Genomic DNA, 18,021 nt, shown 5'->3' on the forward strand with positions numbered 1-18,021 from the left:
TTTCATCCGTGGGACAGGATGATAATGTCTGCCTCTTAGGCCCACTGCCCACACAGGATGCCAATCAGCTGGCACCTGATGGACGCTTAACACACGGCCTCCTCTGTGACGAGTGTCTTAGCCCGGCACCCAACGGTTAACCATCGAGTCTGGCTAAGTGCCCAGCTAAGCCAGGGCCCGAGAGCCACACAATTTCTCTCATTATCCCAGTTGCTGGGTGAATTGGCACAGAGAGACCTGGGAAGTACCTAAGACAAAAGTTTCTAGGATTGCTGGGGGCCTGGCTTCCGGGCATTGGTGCGACCAGAAAACTTTCTTCTCCAGCCTACTTCTCCAGAAGATTTGAAGTTGGCCCTTCCACCACAGGCGAGAGTGAGAGGGAGGCTGGAGCCCCCAAGAAACACCAGAAGGCGGGCCCTGCAAGGGGCCTCCATCCTTCCTAGGGGAAATGCAGTCTTGCTCAGTTGCCTGCAGTGACAAGTAGGAGCCAGGAAAGATGGACGGTTGTGGATGAGCCCATTGGTGGGAACAGCATTGAGTGAGCACCTACTATGTGCCGAGCACGCCGACCTTGGCGGACAAAGTCCTTGTACTCATGGGACTCATGTCCTTGTGGAAAGACAAGCAATAAAGAAACAAGAAGAAACATATCAGCTGGTGGTGAGTACCATGCAGAGAATTAAAACAGGGTGATGGCATCGGGAGTGACTTGGGGTGGGGTTGGTCATCGAGCAATGGGAGGGTCAGAGACAGCCTCCTAGGAAATGGCATTTAAGCCAAGGTGTGGATGGCAGGAAAGGGTTCAGGATGGGGAGTTCAGGTCAGCCTAAGGCCCTGAGGCTACAAGAAGCTGGTTTTCTCGGGCTGGGGGTTCACAACCAGGTATGACTGTGCCCTTTAGCAGACACTGGCAATGTTGGAAGATATGTCTGACTGTTCCAGCTTTGGCGAGAGGTAGGGAACCCTGCTACTGACGTCCGGCAAGTCAAGGCCAGAATGTTCCTCAGTAGTCATACACTGCACAGAATGGCCCCCACTGCGAAGAATGATCTGGCCCCAGACGCCAGTAGTGCTGAGATTGGAAAAGTCCGGGCTACATGGTTGGAAAGAAAGCCTAGTGTGAGCGTCAAGGTCAAAACCTTCCGATCCTCCTGTGAGCAAGGGAACATGGCCATGTACTGGAGTGGGGGTAGGGTTCAAGGGGCCTACTGGGACCTCTAACAAATGGAGGAAGAAGCAGAGATTTGGCAGGAGGCAAATTCAAGGTCAGGAGTTTGGTGAGGTGATGGGAAAAGGCCTAGATTTTCCAAGGAGTCAAGAATTGGGGCTTAGGTGAGGTCAGCGGGGTGTAGCTTAATCAGAGGGTCTGAGTGGATCAGGGAAAGGTGTCTGGATGGTCAGTCTGGCTTGGGGGGAGGGGGTGCCCCTGGAGGAGAAGGGGCCAGAGCAGCACTCACTCCCAGAACCTGCCCTTCCAAGCTAGTGAAAAAGTTCTCACCATGATCCTCAGTTTTCCTCATCTGTAAAATGGTGACAGGCAGTGATATTACAATATTTTTCTGGTCTGTGCAGGCAAGGTTCACTCAGCAGCCTGGGTGGTCCACACTCTGCTTCAAAAAGGTTTGGCCCTTGACTGGCTCCTAGCATGTGCCCTCTTGGAATGTCTTGCCTGATCGGAGTGTGTTTGTTTACCTGGGGGCCTCGGAATATACCCGAGAGTCTATGCTAACGATGTGATTTATGGTGGGGACCTTGGGCCTCGTGGAATCCTCTCTGGACGGGCTCCGGGCGCCTAGACTCTAAAGTCAGCCGTGTCTGTGTGCTTAATGCCCAGGAAAAACCTGGACACACCAAGACACCAGGAGCTTCCCTGCTTGGCCATCCTCTGAGCCTGTTGTCACACACTGAGAATCTAGTGCTGCTCACATAACTCTGCTGGGAGGAGACAGCTAGAGCCCCAAGCCCTGTGTCTCCAGGACTCAGCCCTGCACGCCTCTCTCCTTGGCCGCCCTTCACCTGTGTCCTTGTACTATAACGAACCATCTCCATGAGAACAGCTTTCCCGAATTCCGTGAGTCCTTCTAATGAATCTTTGAATCAGAGCACGTGGTCGGGGAGGTCCTGAAAAGCAGACTCTTTTCCTGGGTGGACGAAGCAGGGAAGGGAAGTTGAGGCAGAGAAGGAAAGGTATAAAAAAGCTCAAGCCGTTTGGTTGAACTGATACGACCATTTCTCAAGGGCCTGTATGTAAAGCGAGGACTTGGCATCCCAATTCCCAAAGGCCTCGTTCACACGGGGGTCATCGCGGGCATGTTTGGAATTCATTCTGGCTTTCAGGCCCGTCGTGCTTCCTATGTGTGGATCCCGAGGGGACTGCCTTTCTCTCCTGGTCCTAGCCCATCTTTGAGCGGTTCTCACTCCCAACTCACAGGCGATACGGCTGATGTCCCCGGAGAGAGGTCACTTGCTTAAGTCCCCCAGGACAGGGATGGACAGTGATGGCATCCCGACCAGGCCCGTGGACACCCAGGTACACTTTCTTTCTCCTGCGGTTCGTTACTACGGAGAGGTGAGTGGGCAGAACTCAGATCACCTGGGTATTTTCAGTAAGTTCAAATAATGAGACCTTAAAAATTTCCTGGCCATAGAGGCCCTGGTTTGGGTTCATTTCTCTTCCCTGGCTTTATTGACAGATGATCGGGTATGTGTGAGTTTAAGGTATCCAAAATACTGATCTGATGCACTTCTATCTCACTCTGTGATTACTGCAGTGCATTAGTGAACACTTCCAAAACACACCTCATTTCTATTTCTTTCTCATGGCGAGAAGCTTGGAGATCTATGCTGTTAGTGACTCTCAAGCGTATAATATGGTATTATTAACTGTGACCCCCACGCTGTGTGTTAGATTCCTAGGTCGGTCCTATTCACCTTTTAACTGCAAGTTGGTGACCTTCGACTGACATCTCCCCATCTCCCCACACCCTTTCCCCTGCAACCATCATTCTACTTTCTGTTTCGATGACCTTGGCTTTTTTTTTTTTTTTTTTTTTTTGATTCCGCATACCAGTGAGATCTGTCAGTAATTTTGTCTTTCTCCGTCCTGCCTATTTCACCTAGCAGAATGCCCTCCAGGTCTCTTCGTGTTGTCACAAGCAGTGTTTGGGGATTATTTCAAAGAGCCCGTCTCAGTTTGATGTGGGTAGGTCCCCAACTGCCCCTGGAGATCTGCTAATCTCCCTTCTCATCCAAGAGAGTTGGCCTCAGGCTCCACGCCTCACGCAGGCAAGGAGATCTGGCTAGAGTTGATTGAAAGCTGGTTTCTCCGTTTCTCGGCACTGCTGACATTTGGGGACAGATAATCCTCTCTGGTGGGGCCATCCTGTGCATGGTAGGGGGCTGAGCAGCGTGCACGGGCTCTACCCACTGGACGCCAGCAGCTCTCCTTCCCTGATGTCGTGACAACCAAAATGTCCCCAGACGTTGCAAGTGTCCCCTAAGAAGAAGAATATTCCCCTGTTGAGAATAGGATGCCCAGCGCCTGGACCACCTTTGGAGGGGACAGTGAGCACAGCCAGAAGTGGGGTTTCTGCTAAGTGTTTGCCCTTCTGGCCCGCCCCGCCCCACCAGGATGGGCACGACTCCCAGCATCTGATAGCTTCCCTCCGCACACCTGGGCCCGGGCTCAACTTTCAGAGATCCCCAGGGGACCTAGGTGTTCCAGAGGCTGGCTGGTCCCCAGGCCCCAATGCTGGGCTCCAGGAAACGGTAGTTGCCGTAGCGACTGCTGAGCTCTTGGGGTGAGGAGCTGGCTGGTTGAGGGGCAAAAGTCTCCAGTGCCTGGAGGAACCAACATCCAGGGGCCTCGGCTGGGAGGCGGCTGTCCAATGTCCCCCCGTGAGTGCTCACAGACCGAGCAGAACAGCGGGGAGCAGCTGCTTCAGCTCCCCAGGGGCGCTGGAGGTGGCGGGGACTCTCAGGCACGGAGGGGATAAGATGGACACCCCACTCCAGATCGCCCAGTCTGGCTGCCTTCCCAGGAAGGCCCCCTGGCCTCTGGCCTGAGGTCTCTGAGTCCCAGGCCCTATCCTGGGGAAGTATCATCCAGCTGGACAGGCAGCATGAGTGTGGGCCCCCTCAGCCCGGGCACCCGCCGGCGGCTTCTCCAGGGTCAGGCAGGCCCCCTCCCAGCGCCTCTGCCCAGCAGCGTGGCCATCTTCATCAGCTCCACAGTCTCGGGTAAGGGGCAGGGCAGGGCTGGGGGGTGACGAGTCAGCAGGTACTCTCGGGGGAGGGGCCAGGTGGCCAGCGCATGGCTCAGAGGGTCCTCTAGGAGACCTGGATAAGAATGCAGCCTGGCCAGTGACCCACATGGGAACTGGTGAAGGGGAGCCTCCTAGACCCTCTGTGTCCTCTTCAATAAGCCAGGCTGAGAGCCTGACTTGACAGAATTGCTATGAGGGGACAGATCATATTGCAACTAACATTTAGGATGAAGGAACCACATACCAGGTTTAAAGAGTGTGAGAGCCATTCTCCCACCCCTGCCCCCAGACTCCAGGCTTTGCATGACCCCAACCTCTTCATCTCCCATCTCATAGGGTCCTCCCCTCAGGATCCTGCTGTAGTCACCCTGGGCTGCAGCAGATTGTGGGACCCTTGAAATCCTGGGCCCCGTAACCGATAGTCATGGATGTGTGTCTAATGTCTGGCTCCTCCGAGCAGGTGGCCAGCCCTGTGAGGCAAGGACTAAGCATGGCAGTGTGCTAGCAGACATCTACTAACCTGTTCCCCTCAAATTTAAACAATACAAAACGAAAAACACCAAAATACCTGGTTTGTACCATCTGCCAATTTCCCTGGTGTAAATCCTTCCGCCAGGGTCCATTTCGAGCTGCCGATAAGACTTTTCCAAACAAGGAGGCAGGCAGAGACGTATGGCAGTCGCACCTTGACGAATACTGCCCTGATCCAACGTCAGCAGCTCGGACCAAACTCCAGAACAGAGCGCACAGCCAAATACCACGAAATAATGAGGAAGTGATGCACTCTGCTTATTTGCCATCTCCGCCTTTTCTGTTGTTCAGTTCCGATGATTCAATTGCTCGTAGTGGCTACGTGAATTCACAAAACTCCTGCCCCTGATGGTTAAGCAAGGTCCTGAGCATAAAGCAACTTCCTAACAGACACTTTATGAACGGATGTGAATAACCCGCGGAATGCGTTAGACAGGCATGCAAGGGGCGGGGGGAGGAGGCCCAGCCAAGACTGGAAGCCCGATCAGCTCCTATCCCAGAGCCTGGATGGCTTCTTTGTGCCAACAGCTTTGGGAGTCCTTTCCTGTACCCTCCGACGCCCTCCCCCTGAGCAGGGGGAGAAGATGAACATTTCTTCCACGTCTATCTACGTGCTTTTACTTGTCCCCAACTAACACTTCTAAGCAACTGTGTTGAGTGCTAAGAATTTAGCCATGACCAAGACAAGCAGAGGTGTTTGACTGTGGGGAGCTTGCAGCCCTGCAAAGTAGAAGCATCATCCCCAATTACAAAGGGGGGAGGGAACTGAGCATAGCCTAACACTTGGCACTGGGCCACAAAGTGAAGTCAGTGGTGCAAAAGGTCTTAGAATCCAGGTTTACCCCAGGTAGGGCTGCAAGAATTAGCAAAAGGAAAAAAAAAAACCAGCAAAAACCAAGACACCATTAAATTTGCATTTCAGATCAACAATGAATAATCCTTTAGTATAAGTAATTCCCAAATAGTTCACGACATGGGATATACTTATGCTAACAGATGAGTTGTCTTTTATCTGAAATGCAGATTGAGCTGGGCTGATCAAATCTGCACACTTGTCCAAAATAGGACATGGAACGGGATATACTTATGCTATCAAGTCTTTCATCGAGGATCTGAAGCGAGAATTCAGCTGGGCATCCCCTACTTTATCTGGCAACCCTAAGCTAGACTGACCAACCATCTGGGCTAGCTGGGACTGAGGGGTTTCCTGGGATGTGGGATTTTTAGTACTAACACCAGGAAAGTCCCTCTCTGGTTTACCTCGTGGTTTTTGTATCTTTTCATTTGCCCCGCAGGGCCCGCAGGGTTTGTATCTTTTCATTTGTCTCATAGTGGAGACAAGTGAGGCCAAAAACAGAGCTGTGAGGGCAAGAAAGGGTTCTGGGATCTCTCAGCTCACACGCTCTGTGCTGTTCCTTGCAGATATGGACGCGGAGAGAGAAGCTCTGCAGAGCACGGCCTTCCCTGAAGTGCAAACCTTCTGCCAAAAGCACGGGCTGATGTTCGAGGTAATAGCTTCCTCCCTGCCTCAGCGTCCCCTGCCCTGAAATTAGGGGACGAGGGCGGGCCACCCACGTTGTCACATGGGACCCTTACTTAGTTCAGAGAGGCTCTGCACTGGCCATGCAGCATGGAGATGAAAGTCCTCTAAAAAGGCAGGGGGAGGGATAACAGGCACTGGCACTGTGGGGAGCCCAGGAGGTGTGGGAGCTCTAGGAGTGGCCACCATCGGACCCCACGCCTTGGGCACGCCACTGAACTGACTTTCATTGTTGGTTTGTCCTGCTCTCCTGGCTCTCCCCGCGCTGGGACAGTTTCCAGGGGAGTCTAAGAGGACTGGGGGGTGTTTGGGGTGTACACGGAAGTGCGATGTGCCTTTTTCAGGAGCGCTAGTGGTGTACCTGCCGGGCACAGTCACCGCGGTCCCCAGACAGAGGCCCCCATTGCTCTCCCACCAATCTGGAGGTGGGGCATTGCTCCCTGCCCGTTTTTTTTTTTTTTTTTTTTTTTTTTAAAGATTTTATTTATTTATTTGACAGAGAGAAATTACAAGTAAGCAGAGAGGCAGGCAGAGAGAGGAGGAAGCAGGCTCCCTGCTGAGCAGAGAGCCCGATGCGGGACTCGATCCCAGGACCCTGAGATCATGACCTGAGCCGAAGGCAGCGGCTTAACCCACTGAGCCACCCAGGCGCCCCTCCCTGCCCGTTTTTATAAAGCTTTTTTTTTAAAAGATTATTTATTTATTTGCCAGTGATAGAGGGAGAGAAAGCGAGCAAGCACAGGCAGACAGAGAGGCAGGCAGAGGCAGAGGGAGAAGCAGGCTCCCTGCCCAGCAAGGAGCCCGATGTGGGACTCGATCCCAGGACACTGGGATCATGACCTGAGCCGAAGGCAGCCGCTTAACCAACTGAGCCACCCAGGCGTCCCGCTCCCTGCCCGTTTTGATGCGGAAACCAATAAAGCGTCTTTGGAGCATTGGCTTCAGTTGACCCTGACTCCTTGACCTGTAGGACAGCGAGCCACGCCATCAAAGGCCCCTTGATTATACCCACCGTAGTTTCTGTATTACTGAGAAAGAAGCAGTGCTGGGAAGCCGACTCTGCCGGCCATCGATCGTGAGACACAGCTCAATGGCAGAGGCACCGAAAAGGAAAATATGAGAACCGAGGCTCGTGCCTTTGACGTCCACACAGGTGCTATGCGACAAACAGCATAAACATCCTCAATGCACAGATGGGAGGCGGTGGCCCGCAGAGCCCAAGGCTCTGGCCCGAGCCCCGTGCTGACCCTCTCTCGCTCTCCATTCAGCCACATTCAGTAGTAGGGTGCTGCTATCACCATGTTCCAGTTCCTTAGGAATTTCTGGGTCTTTCCCTCTAGGTAAAAGAATGTAGGGAGGAAAGGGACATTCTGAGTTCCCTTTCCCTGCTTCCCTATCCCAGCTTTCCGCGAGCTTTGCTACCTGAACTGAGCCGTTCTGCTGGGGGTGTTGGTGGGGGGCGCTCAGGCAAGCAGGCGAAAGTGACCACCAGTGTGCGGTTGCCAGGGAGACGCTGCCAAGTCTGATTTGGGCCAAACGAAATGCCCTCCTTTGCAAAGAAAGCTCTGAGAACAAGTGTGGACATGTCCTCCCTTAGAAAGGAACAGTTTGAATATGGCCAAGTTCTTTCAACGTTTTTTTTATACGTTGTTTTAAAGTTAACTTTTTATTTCGGATTTAGACTTACCGGAAGGTAGCCTGCGGTCCAGAGTTCCCATATGTTCTGCACCCAGTTTTCCCCCTATTGTGAACATCTTACATCATCGGCCACATTTGTCATAACTAAGAAATGGGGGTGCCTGGGTGGCTCAGTCCATTGGGCGTCTGCCTTCAGCTCAGATTGTGATCCCAGGGTCCTGGGATTGAGTCCCACATCGGGCTCCCTGCTCAGTGGGGAGTCTGTGTCTCCCTTTGCCTGCTCTTCCCGCGGCTCCCCCTGCTTACGCGCTCTCTCTCTCTCTCTCACAAATAAATAAATTAAATAAATCTAAAAAAAGAAAAAGAAATGGACATCGGTACAATGCTGTGAACCAGCCTCATTCAGATGTCACCATTCTTCCTTTTGTGTCCTTTCTGTGGTCCAGGACCCAGCGGGGCTCAGGGGATGCTGCGGGGTTCCCTGTGGGCTGAGACAGTCTTTTCTTGTTGCTCATGACCTTGGCAGTCTCGGAGAGGGCTGACTGGCCATCCTGCAGGATTGCCTCCCATCTGGGTCTGTCTGATGTTTTTCGTGGTTTTTCTTGTGATGACCCCAGGGTTATGGGCTTTATTCTAGTTCTTTCAATTTGGACAGCCCCCCTTTGGGGAGAGACTGTCAAAAATTACTGAAAGAGGGGCAGGCACCTGGGTGGCTCAGTGGGTTAAAGCCTCTGCCTTCAGCTCAGGTCATGATCCCAGAGTCCTGGAATCGAGCCTTGCAGCGGGCTCTCTGCTCACCAGGGAGCCTGCTTCCCACCCCCCTCTCTCTCTGCCTGCCTCTCTGCCTACTTGTGATCTCTGTCTGTCAAATAAATAAATAAAATCTTTTTTAAAAAATTACTGAAAGAAACTTTATGCCTTTGTCAAAGGGAACTGAAAAAAATCACCCATTCTGCCACCTCCCTGACATACCCACGCTTATAATCTTCAGGTTGTTGATCTGAGGTGGGGTATTCGGAGCTCGGAGGCCACTGACCACATGACCACAGAACTCTGCTTGGAGGAGCTCGACCGGTGTCGGAAAACATCCATAGGGCCTGCCTTTGTCGTGAGTCTCTTGGGAGCAATGGATTGGTGCTTACTTCTCATTCCCGCCCCGATACATGGCTCCTACCCACTAGCCAGACCCATCAGTGGAGGGATGTGGGTGGCATTTCTGCTATAGTACCTAATCTCCCTTGCCTGCCCATGGCAGACATTGCTAATCGATCACAGTACTCATTTTCCACCGAGCTGCCTGGGATCCAGACATTAACAGCCAAGTGGGAGCAACCAGTAAGTGGGAGGGCAGGGGGTAGAAGCCCAAGGGAATCTTAGAATTTGCTTTGGACCTACCCCACCCTCCTAGCTTTCCCACCTCATCCAGTTCATGTGTGTGGAATTTGGGGATCCTGGAAAAGCATAGGGATGTTGGGAATTCTTTTCTTCCATTTGCTTCATACTGTCGAGAGCAACCTCTGTGGCATTGTCTAGAGCCTGTGTCAGGGCAAACTTCCTCCGATACTAGGTGGGACCAGTTTTTCCATGTTCCAGGGCATTCTCTCTTCCCACCCCAACAGCACCCTCTCCATCCCCAAAACACCTCCCAGCCCACAATTAGTGGTTTGAGCTACAATCGGCAAATGCTATTCCACTGTCCTGATTGACTCCACCACAAGTTCCAGATACATCCAAGAACTATGACATTCGAGCTCATAAACCCTTGAGCAGGAGTCAGCAAACTACAGCCTTTGGGGCAAATCTGGCCCATTGCCTGTTTTTGTAAATAAGCTAGTTGGCACTCAACCACACTCCTTCATTCACATATCATCCACGGCTGCTTTCCAGCTAGACGCAGAGACCCGAGTAGTTGTGGCAGAAGCTACCTGGTCTGCAAAGCTGGAAAGATTGGTTATCTGACCTTTCCCAGGAAAAGTTTGCTGACCTCTGTCCTAAAAATGTATAGAGGGGAAAAGTTAGGAAAGTATCTTTGCCCAAAACACCTTAGTCACAAAGAAGCTTTGAGGAGTTCTGAATAAAAAGAAAACTACCCCCCGGAACCTCTCCAGGAGACAAAGGAGAGTGTAGGAGTGATCCCCATTATAAAAGCTGCTTTCTAGGGAAATAAAAAGAAGTATGTGAGGGCTGCTTGGCTTCTGAATCGCCTTGGCTAAGCCACAAAGCACACGAGGCAAATTTAGATGTAGATAAATGAAGATCAAGTAGGATTCAGACTTAAGTTCCTCAGTCCCACCAGCCATGTCGCAATGGCTTCGTAACCCCATGTGGCAACTGGCCACCACATTGGACGACACAGATGGGCACCTTTTTGGCGCTGCCGAAGGTTCTAGTGCGACCTTAGAGATAAGACGCCCCTGAAGAAACTAAGTACCAACATGTGTGAGAAGCTTTCTTTATTATGTGTGAAGTTCGATCGATAGACTCAAGCTTCCTTTTTCAGTCTTTTGCTCTACGCTTTTCTTTGTCTGTTGGCATCGCTTTTTTTTTTTCTTCTCCCAGTTTTACGGAGATGTTTTTGCCATCCAGCAATGTGTTAAGTTTCCGACGGGCAGTGTTAATGATTCGACTGACTTGGGTTATGAAAGGACAACCACAGTAAGTTTAGTTAATATCCATCATCTCCTATAGATACAAAAAAAAAAAGAGAGAGAGAGAGAGAGAAAGGAAAAGATGGGTTTTTTCCTTGTGATGAGAACTCTCAGGAGATTTCAAATACACGTGCAGTGGCGTCCACTGTGGTCCTCGTGTGGTACATTACATCCCTAGTCCTTGTCTATCTCGTAACTGGAAGTTGGTGCCCTTTGAACCCCTCTGCCTCAATTATTATTGCTTTCAAAGGCATCCTAGGGTTTGGAGGGCTCTCCCCTCCTCCTTATGTATCTCCTTCGTGCATTCCCTTACCCACCCAACCTTCCAATTTAGTTTTCCAAATGAGCCCGACGATTGATCATTTTGTAGTTTAAAAAAAAAAAAAAAAGGAAGAAAAGAAATTTTCTAAAGAAAAATGGACGATGGGGAAGAAAGGAACTCCAGGAGGAATTCGATTTTGCAACCCAAATTGCAGGCAGTGAAAAGCACAACGCAGCTTCCAGGTGGCATGGGGGACAGGATGATGATCTCCGAGCTTCCCCCAGGCCCGACTGGCCCAGGGACCTTGCTTGTCCTTCCAGAAGGGCTCCTTGGGCTGCGGCTGACCTCTACCAGCTTCCTGCTTTGTTCTTGAACCAGGCATCTCCCCTCTGTCCCCCGATGGTCACGGCATCCTTCTCCTTCAGTGGCTCCGAGTGGAGGGTCTTCCCGTGGAGATCAGAGCTGTGCTGCAGCCCTTGGAGAGGCATCTCTCTGGTAAATAAGTCATTAGGCAGCATGAGTAGCAGAGGACGGCTCCCCAGGGACTTCCTTTAGAGGTTCTGGCTCTCCTGGGTCCCCTGCATCTCCAACGTCTCCAGAGAGTTGCTCCTGATGGCTCCTGACCTTTTTCTTTCAAGCTCTTCTCTTCTTGCTCTGGTGCCTCAGGCAGGAACACTTTCCACCTTGTCTCCCTCCTAAGATCTGTGGTTTGTGGTCGGCAGGTTTCTCTAACTTCCCTCACTGCGCCAAGACCGACGCTCTGAGAAAGGCCCCCAGAGAGTGGCCTTGTGTTCAACCTTCCATCATCACAGGCTCCGTGCATCCAGGTTTCCTCAGTGCACACCCCTAGAATATTCTGCTACAAGCCAGTGAAGAGGGGAAGGGTGATTACTTCCATTTTATGATGAAACTCAAGATGTCAGGCTCGGGGTCCTAGACCTCCTCTAGCCTAATTCTCTAGCATTCTAGTTTGTATCTTCTGTTGGGGCAGAGAGACAGCCTCCTAGGTTCTTAGCATTAAGACTAGAATCTTAAAAAAAAAAAAAAAAAAAAAAAAAAAAGACCAATACTTATGACCTTATCACCCCCAGTCCCCACAAAATCTTGCCCACGGGGATGACCTTCTGTTTTGTTCCAATTTTAGTATATGTGCTGCCAAAGCGAACACAGGGATGGCTTTATGTTTCACCACTGCCCCCTCTTCAAGCCCCTCCCTCACTCCGCTTTCCTGCTCTAGCTCTTTGGAATCACTTCCTGCCACAGGACCTTTGCATGTGCTGTCCCCTCTGTCTGAAAAGCACTCTGACCGGTGCATCTTTTCTCATGTCTTATTCTTCAGCTCAGTCCTTAAATCTAAATAAAAGCAGGGTCCACCCTGTATCTTTGAGACCTACCTGCCCCCGGGGACCACATCATAGCATGAGATTTGAGGTGGGCCAATGGAGGCCTTAGCTCTTGCCGTGGCTTTATTTCTGAGACAAGCCAGTGCCTACATATGAGAAACTGTAGCTTTTCTCTTCCTCTGCCCTTTTCTTGTTAAGGAACCTTGGGGTTGCATTTAGGGTTCCAATAATACAAGATAATCTCCCCAGCTCAAAATTCTTCACTTAAACACATCTGCAAAGACCTTGGTGCTAGTCATGGTTCTTCAGAGAAAACTGAGAGGATCTATAGAGAGACATAAGAGGAGATTTGTGACAGGAATTGGCTCACATCATTAATGGAGGCCAAGAAGTTCCACCATCTTCCGTCTATAAGCTGGAGAACCCAAAATGCAGGTGTCATTCAGTTATAGGGCCTGATAATCGGGGGGCTGGAGATGCAAGTCCTGACCTGAGTCCCAAATACCGAGAACCAGAGCGCTGATGGCCAAGCGCGGGTGACCACGTATGTCTCAGCTCAAGCAGAGAGAGGGAATTCATCGTTCCTCACTTTCATTTTGGTTTGGTTTGGTTTGGGTTTGGTTTTTTGGGTCCTTTTGGGGATTGGATGGTGTCCCCTGCCTCGGGGAGGGCCGTCCACCTCACTCCAGAGACACTGTCATAGGCACATTCAGAAAGCATACTCAACCAGCAATCTGGGCTTCCCTCATCCCAGGGAAACTGACACCTAAAAATAACCATCACAACCCTTTTCCATATAAGGTATGTTCACAGAGGCCAGGGATTAGGGTTGGCTATCTTTGGGGCCCATCATTTGGTTTCCATGAAGGGTTTTCCCAGCAAAAGATTCCTTGATGCTTAGGTATGATCAGATTCAAAATGCACCTGTCCGATGTCCCTTGCTCTCAGGGACCTTCACACGCAGGTGCTCTGAGGCTCTAGCCTGAACTTCTTAATGTACCCATCAATGTGGCATGTTGGGGGCTCAGGACCTCTCACTGAGGGTCATAGAGCTAAGCACCCAAGCCAAGATTTGAACCTGTGCCCCCTCTCTCTGCCAGGCCCTCTTAGGTGACCAGTACGGCCCCTGTCCAGTCCCCACGCTGATCGAGGAGAAGGAGTGGGAAGCTCTGAGAACCCAGCTGACCTCCAGGCCACGGGACTTGGAGCTGGTGGCTCGACGCTTCCGTAGGGACGAGAACTCAGTGCCGCCCACCTACCTGCTGCAGGCGCTAGGCGCCACAGAGGCCCGTGGGCCCGAAGAGGCCACACTGACCTCTGTGCTGCGCTCTGGAGCCCAGGAGGCTCGGAGGCTGGGCCTCATCACCCAGGAGCAGTGGGTCCGCTACCACTGGTCAGGTGAGGCTGCCGGGACCCCCCTCAGGGTCCACAGGAAACGCCAAGCATTCGAATACCCACATCGCATACTGTCCAAATGCCATAGCCTGCCCTTCTGTAAATGCTAGCCCAGCCCAGCTCCTGGGTCCCTGGTTCTGCACGAGGGTATTGTCCTGATCCCAGAGTTCAGCCATGTCCCGGTTAATTGTCTGTCTCGTAGGACCCTCCTTTTCTCTCCCCCTCCAGCTCCCTCTCCTCTTCTCCCTGGGAGACTCCTGGCCCTGGGGGAAGGCTTCTAAGATGACCACTATCCTGGTTTGTCCGGGACTTTTAGGGTTAAACCCAGATAGTCCAGGAAAAACTGGAACAGGGGTCACCTTATGTTCAGCCCGGGAGCCAGCCCCTGCTGGGGACATTGAGTCCTCCAGCCTCCCTGCCCCTGCCTCAGAGGTGGAAACTGAGGCACAAGAAGGGGTCTCCTTCACCTGAGGTGGGGAATGGGGATTTGACCAGAGTCCATCACCCAGCTCCCATCTGGCCTCTTACCTCCCACCTCTAGCCTCAACCTCTGGTTCTTCAATCCCCCACACTGGCTACCAGAAAGATTTTTCTAAAAATGCAATGTTTCCAGGGTGCCTGGATTGCTCAGCTGGTCCGACTCTTGGTTTCAGCTGGGGTCATGATCACGAGGTGTTGAGATCAAACCCCGTGTCGGGCTACGTGCTGAGCGTGGAGCCTGCTTTTCTCCCTCTGTCCCTCCGCCAGCTCATGTTCTCTCTCTCTCTCTTTCTAAAATCAATGAATCAATCTTTAAAAAAAAAAATGGCAATGTTGTCAAGCCATTTCCCCACTGCTTCCTGCCAGCAAGAAACAGATCATGATCACTCACGGGTTTGGTAGTATCAGATATGCCCATTTATAGCACCAAAACTATAACATATGAATTTCTCTTACCAAAGATATTAAAAACATGAACTTATTTGGTCCACATATTAAATATATGGATTTATATTATGAACATACTAAACATATTGATGTGTTTCAAGATATGCAATGTAGTAATTTATGCCAATAGGATTTCAATTGTACTAAAATATGTTGATTATTATCTATTATATATATTAATTCTAGTCATGACATATCAATTTTTAAAAATCAGCTTTTTATTTGAGGCTAATTTTAGATTTGCACAAAGTACAGAGTCTCTGTATGTTCTTCACACAGAGAAATTAACATCCTATGTGACCACAGTGCATTTGCCGGAAGTAAGAAATTAACATCAGCCCATGACGAGTAACTAGACTCCAGCCTTTACTGAGAGTCCATGGGTTTTCCCGTTAATGTTTTTCTGCCCCAGGATCCCTTCCAGGTTCTCACACAAGCTTAGTTGTCACATCTCGGGTTCCACTGTGACAGTGTCTCAACCTTTCCCTGTTTTTCATGACTTTGACCATTTTGAGGAGCGCTGGCCACAACCTTTGCAGAATGTCCCTCAGTCTGGGCTTGTCTGGTGTTTTCTCCCCTCATGCTTGGAGGGGGCTGTACGTTTTGGGAGGAAGACCGTGGAGGTGAAGTTCCTTCCGTATCCCATCACATCAGGGTTACCTGATGCCCACCTGACATCCCAGGAGAGGCTAACCCAGTACTTCGGTTAAGACGACGAGTGACATATCAATTTTGAATACAGGGTCTATCTGACTAATAATGTTAATGGCTCCCATTTATTAAGTGCTTACCACGTTGTTACATCTTGCTCTGTGACTTGTGCTAATTGCTTTCACGGCGATATCTGCCATTGGGACTGGAGTCAGCGTCTGGGGTCTGTGCTTTGGGATGGACCTGGACTTGCTGGTCAGTCTTGCCCTTTCCTGGCTGTACTGACTTCTGGCAGGTTCAGAACCTCAGTTTCCTCATGTGTAAAATGGAACCAGTCCGAGGTAGTACATCATGGAGTTGCTGTGGGGATCTTATCCTGTGATCTAGTCCCAGCCATGATCTATACGATCAGACTTAGCCCATTAAGAATTCCTACCTGAGCAGCGCCTGGGTGGCACAGTCAGTTAAGCATCCGACTTGTGATTACAGCTCAGGTCATGATCTCAAGGTCTTGAAATCGAGCCCTATGCAGGCTCTGCACTCAACACAGAGACTGCTTGAGATTCTCTCTCTCTCTCTCCCTCTGCCCATCTCCTGTGCTCTTTCCCTCTCTTTCTCTCAAAATAAAAAGATTTAAACAAAAAGAATTCCCACTTGAAAGAACAAACAGAAACTTGTAAAAGTAGCAGAAAGCACAAAGCCATGCTAGCAACAGTGTCTTCAGAGCCTATCTCCAGGTCCGATTTTCAATTTTCTTCTTTTCAGCCATTTTATTTGGAAATAGAGAGTCACAGGAAGTTGCAAGGAAAAAAAAAAGGTAGGAAGTAATTCCATAATTCCATGTATCATTCACCCGGTTTCTCCCAAAGGTAGCATCTTGCAAAACTAAAGTACGATAGTACAACCAAAAAGTGGACATTGTGACAACCGAAGTATCACTTTTTTTTTTTTAAAGATCTTATTAATTTATTCATAAGAGGGAGAGAAAGAAAGGCAGAGGGAGAAGCAGGTTCTCCAAGGAACAGGGAGCCTGATGCAGGACTCGGCCCCAGGACCCTGGGATTATGACCTGAGCCAAAGGCAGACGCTTAACGGACTGAGCCACCCAGGCGCCCCAGACAAAGCATCACTTTTACAAACCTGCATTTGCATGTGTGCAATTTTCACACCTGTGTAGCTTCAGATAACTGCCACAGTTCGTACATGGGGCTATTTCCTCACTGCAAAGACACTCCCCCACTACCCTTTTAGGGTCACACCCGGCCCTCCCTTCTGTCCCCAGCTCCTGGCAACCAGTAATCCGTTTCCATCCCTATAATTTATTATTTCATGATGTTATAGAATGGGATCACACAGTCTACAACCTTTGGAGATTGGCTTTGTTCCTTCCGCATATCAAGCTCAGCTTTCCACAAGCACCGTTTCATAGAAGATCCTGCCAGCTGTCTCATCAAGGTTAAACTAGGACAGGGACCCTGGGTGTCTCAGTCCGCTGGGCATCTGCCTTCGGGTCGGGTCATGATCCCGGGGTTCTAGGATCAAGTCCCAGCACCGGGCTCTTTGCTCAGCAGGGAGCTTGCTTCTCCCTCTACACGCTGCTCCCCTTGCTTGTGCTCTCTTTCTCTCTGACAAATAAATAAAATCTTGAAAACAAAGCAAAACAAAAAATGGTTAAGCTAGGATACCCAAGTTACGGGAGAGTAAACTGGCTCAGAGAGATGCAGTGATTTGACCAAGGTCACCTAGACCTGTGACCTTGGTCACAGGGGCAGAGTAGATGGTCTTGCATTGATTAATGCCGAGCTGTGTTCTAGAAGGATCCTAAGTCAGGACTCTTAGTTGCCTTTATCCCTGATTTCCATCCAAGGGCCTGAGAGGGGTGTGGTGTCACTCCAAGGAAGGCTTTTCAGTGGCCCTTATCTCTGGCTCTGAGACCAAATCCTGTCTCCGAGGGAGCCTGACTCACTCAGCTCCAGAGACCTGGGAGCCTCTGCTGAGCCCAGGGCAGCTTAAAAAATAACTCCTCAGGTCTGGCTGCTATTTCAAAACAGTGGCCTCCAAGGAGAAATCAGTGTCTGCTCTGGAAAATACAGGTCCTCAGGGCAGCCGCTTCATGCTTTGGGACAGGGGTCAGCCCACCAGGGCCCAAAGGCAAAATTCGGCCCACCGCTTGTTTTCATAAATAAAGTTTTATTGGAACACACTCCACATATTAGTTTGCATGTTGTCTATGGCTGTTTCCACGCTACAGCAGCAGAGTTGAAAAGCTGTAACGGAGACCATTTGACCTGGCACACCTAAAATATTCACTATCTGACCTTTTGCAGAAAAGTGTGCTGATCTTTGCTCTCAGCCTCTGGGCTCATTAAAAACTTTCTCCTTGGGAGTGCCTGGGTGGCTCAGTGGGTTAAAGCCTCTGCCTTCAGCTCAGGTCATGATCCCAGAGTCCTGGGATCGAGCCCCGTGTCAGGCTTTCTGCTCAGTGGGGAGCCTGCTTCCTCCCCTGCCTTCTGCCTGCCTCTCTCCCCACTTGTGATCTCTGTCAAATAAATAAATAAAATCTTAAAAAAAAACAACAACAAAAAAAACCTTTCTCCCTGGCCTCCATGCCTTCAAAGCAACTTTCCGTGGCCTCAAATGCCCTGCTTGCCCTACTCTGCCCAGGACAGGCAGATACTCTCTTCTGCTGTCTGTCCATTTATTCACTAAGACCCGAACAACTACTCCACAAAGGCAACAGGGACCTTTGGGCATTTTTCTCACTGCTAGATGCCCCAGTATGGAGAGCAGAGACTGGCACAAGTGGGGGCTCAGTAAATGT

The 18,021-nt window shown here is 50.5% G+C and overlaps 1 protein-coding gene across 3 annotated transcripts in view; it reads left to right on the forward strand.

Moving 5' to 3' along the window:
- The first annotated feature begins 212 nt into the window (after positions 1–212).
- The window catches only part of NWD1 (NACHT and WD repeat domain containing 1), a 63,297-nt gene continuing 45,488 nt past the window's right edge, over positions 213–18,021 (forward strand). Inside the window, exons 1-7 of one of the 3 annotated variants that reach the window (XM_059160383.1) lie at positions 213–660; positions 1,835–2,071; positions 2,432–2,530; positions 6,219–6,304; positions 8,966–9,082; positions 10,534–10,629; positions 13,328–13,625. In XM_059160383.1, coding sequence (XP_059016366.1) covers positions 6,221–6,304; positions 8,966–9,082; positions 10,534–10,629; positions 13,328–13,625 — 595 coding nt within the window. In that variant the 5' untranslated portion in view covers positions 213–660; positions 1,835–2,071; positions 2,432–2,530; positions 6,219–6,220. The remainder of the gene's footprint in view (positions 661–1,834; positions 2,072–2,431; positions 2,531–6,218; positions 6,305–8,965; positions 9,083–10,533; positions 10,630–13,327; positions 13,626–18,021) is intronic. The other 2 variants (XM_059160385.1, XM_059160384.1) reach the window with 2 other exon arrangements.

Source organism: Mustela lutreola, chromosome 2 (genome assembly GCF_030435805.1).
Source record: "Mustela lutreola isolate mMusLut2 chromosome 2, mMusLut2.pri, whole genome shotgun sequence".
Classification (NCBI taxonomy): Eukaryota; Metazoa; Chordata; class Mammalia; order Carnivora; family Mustelidae; genus Mustela; species Mustela lutreola.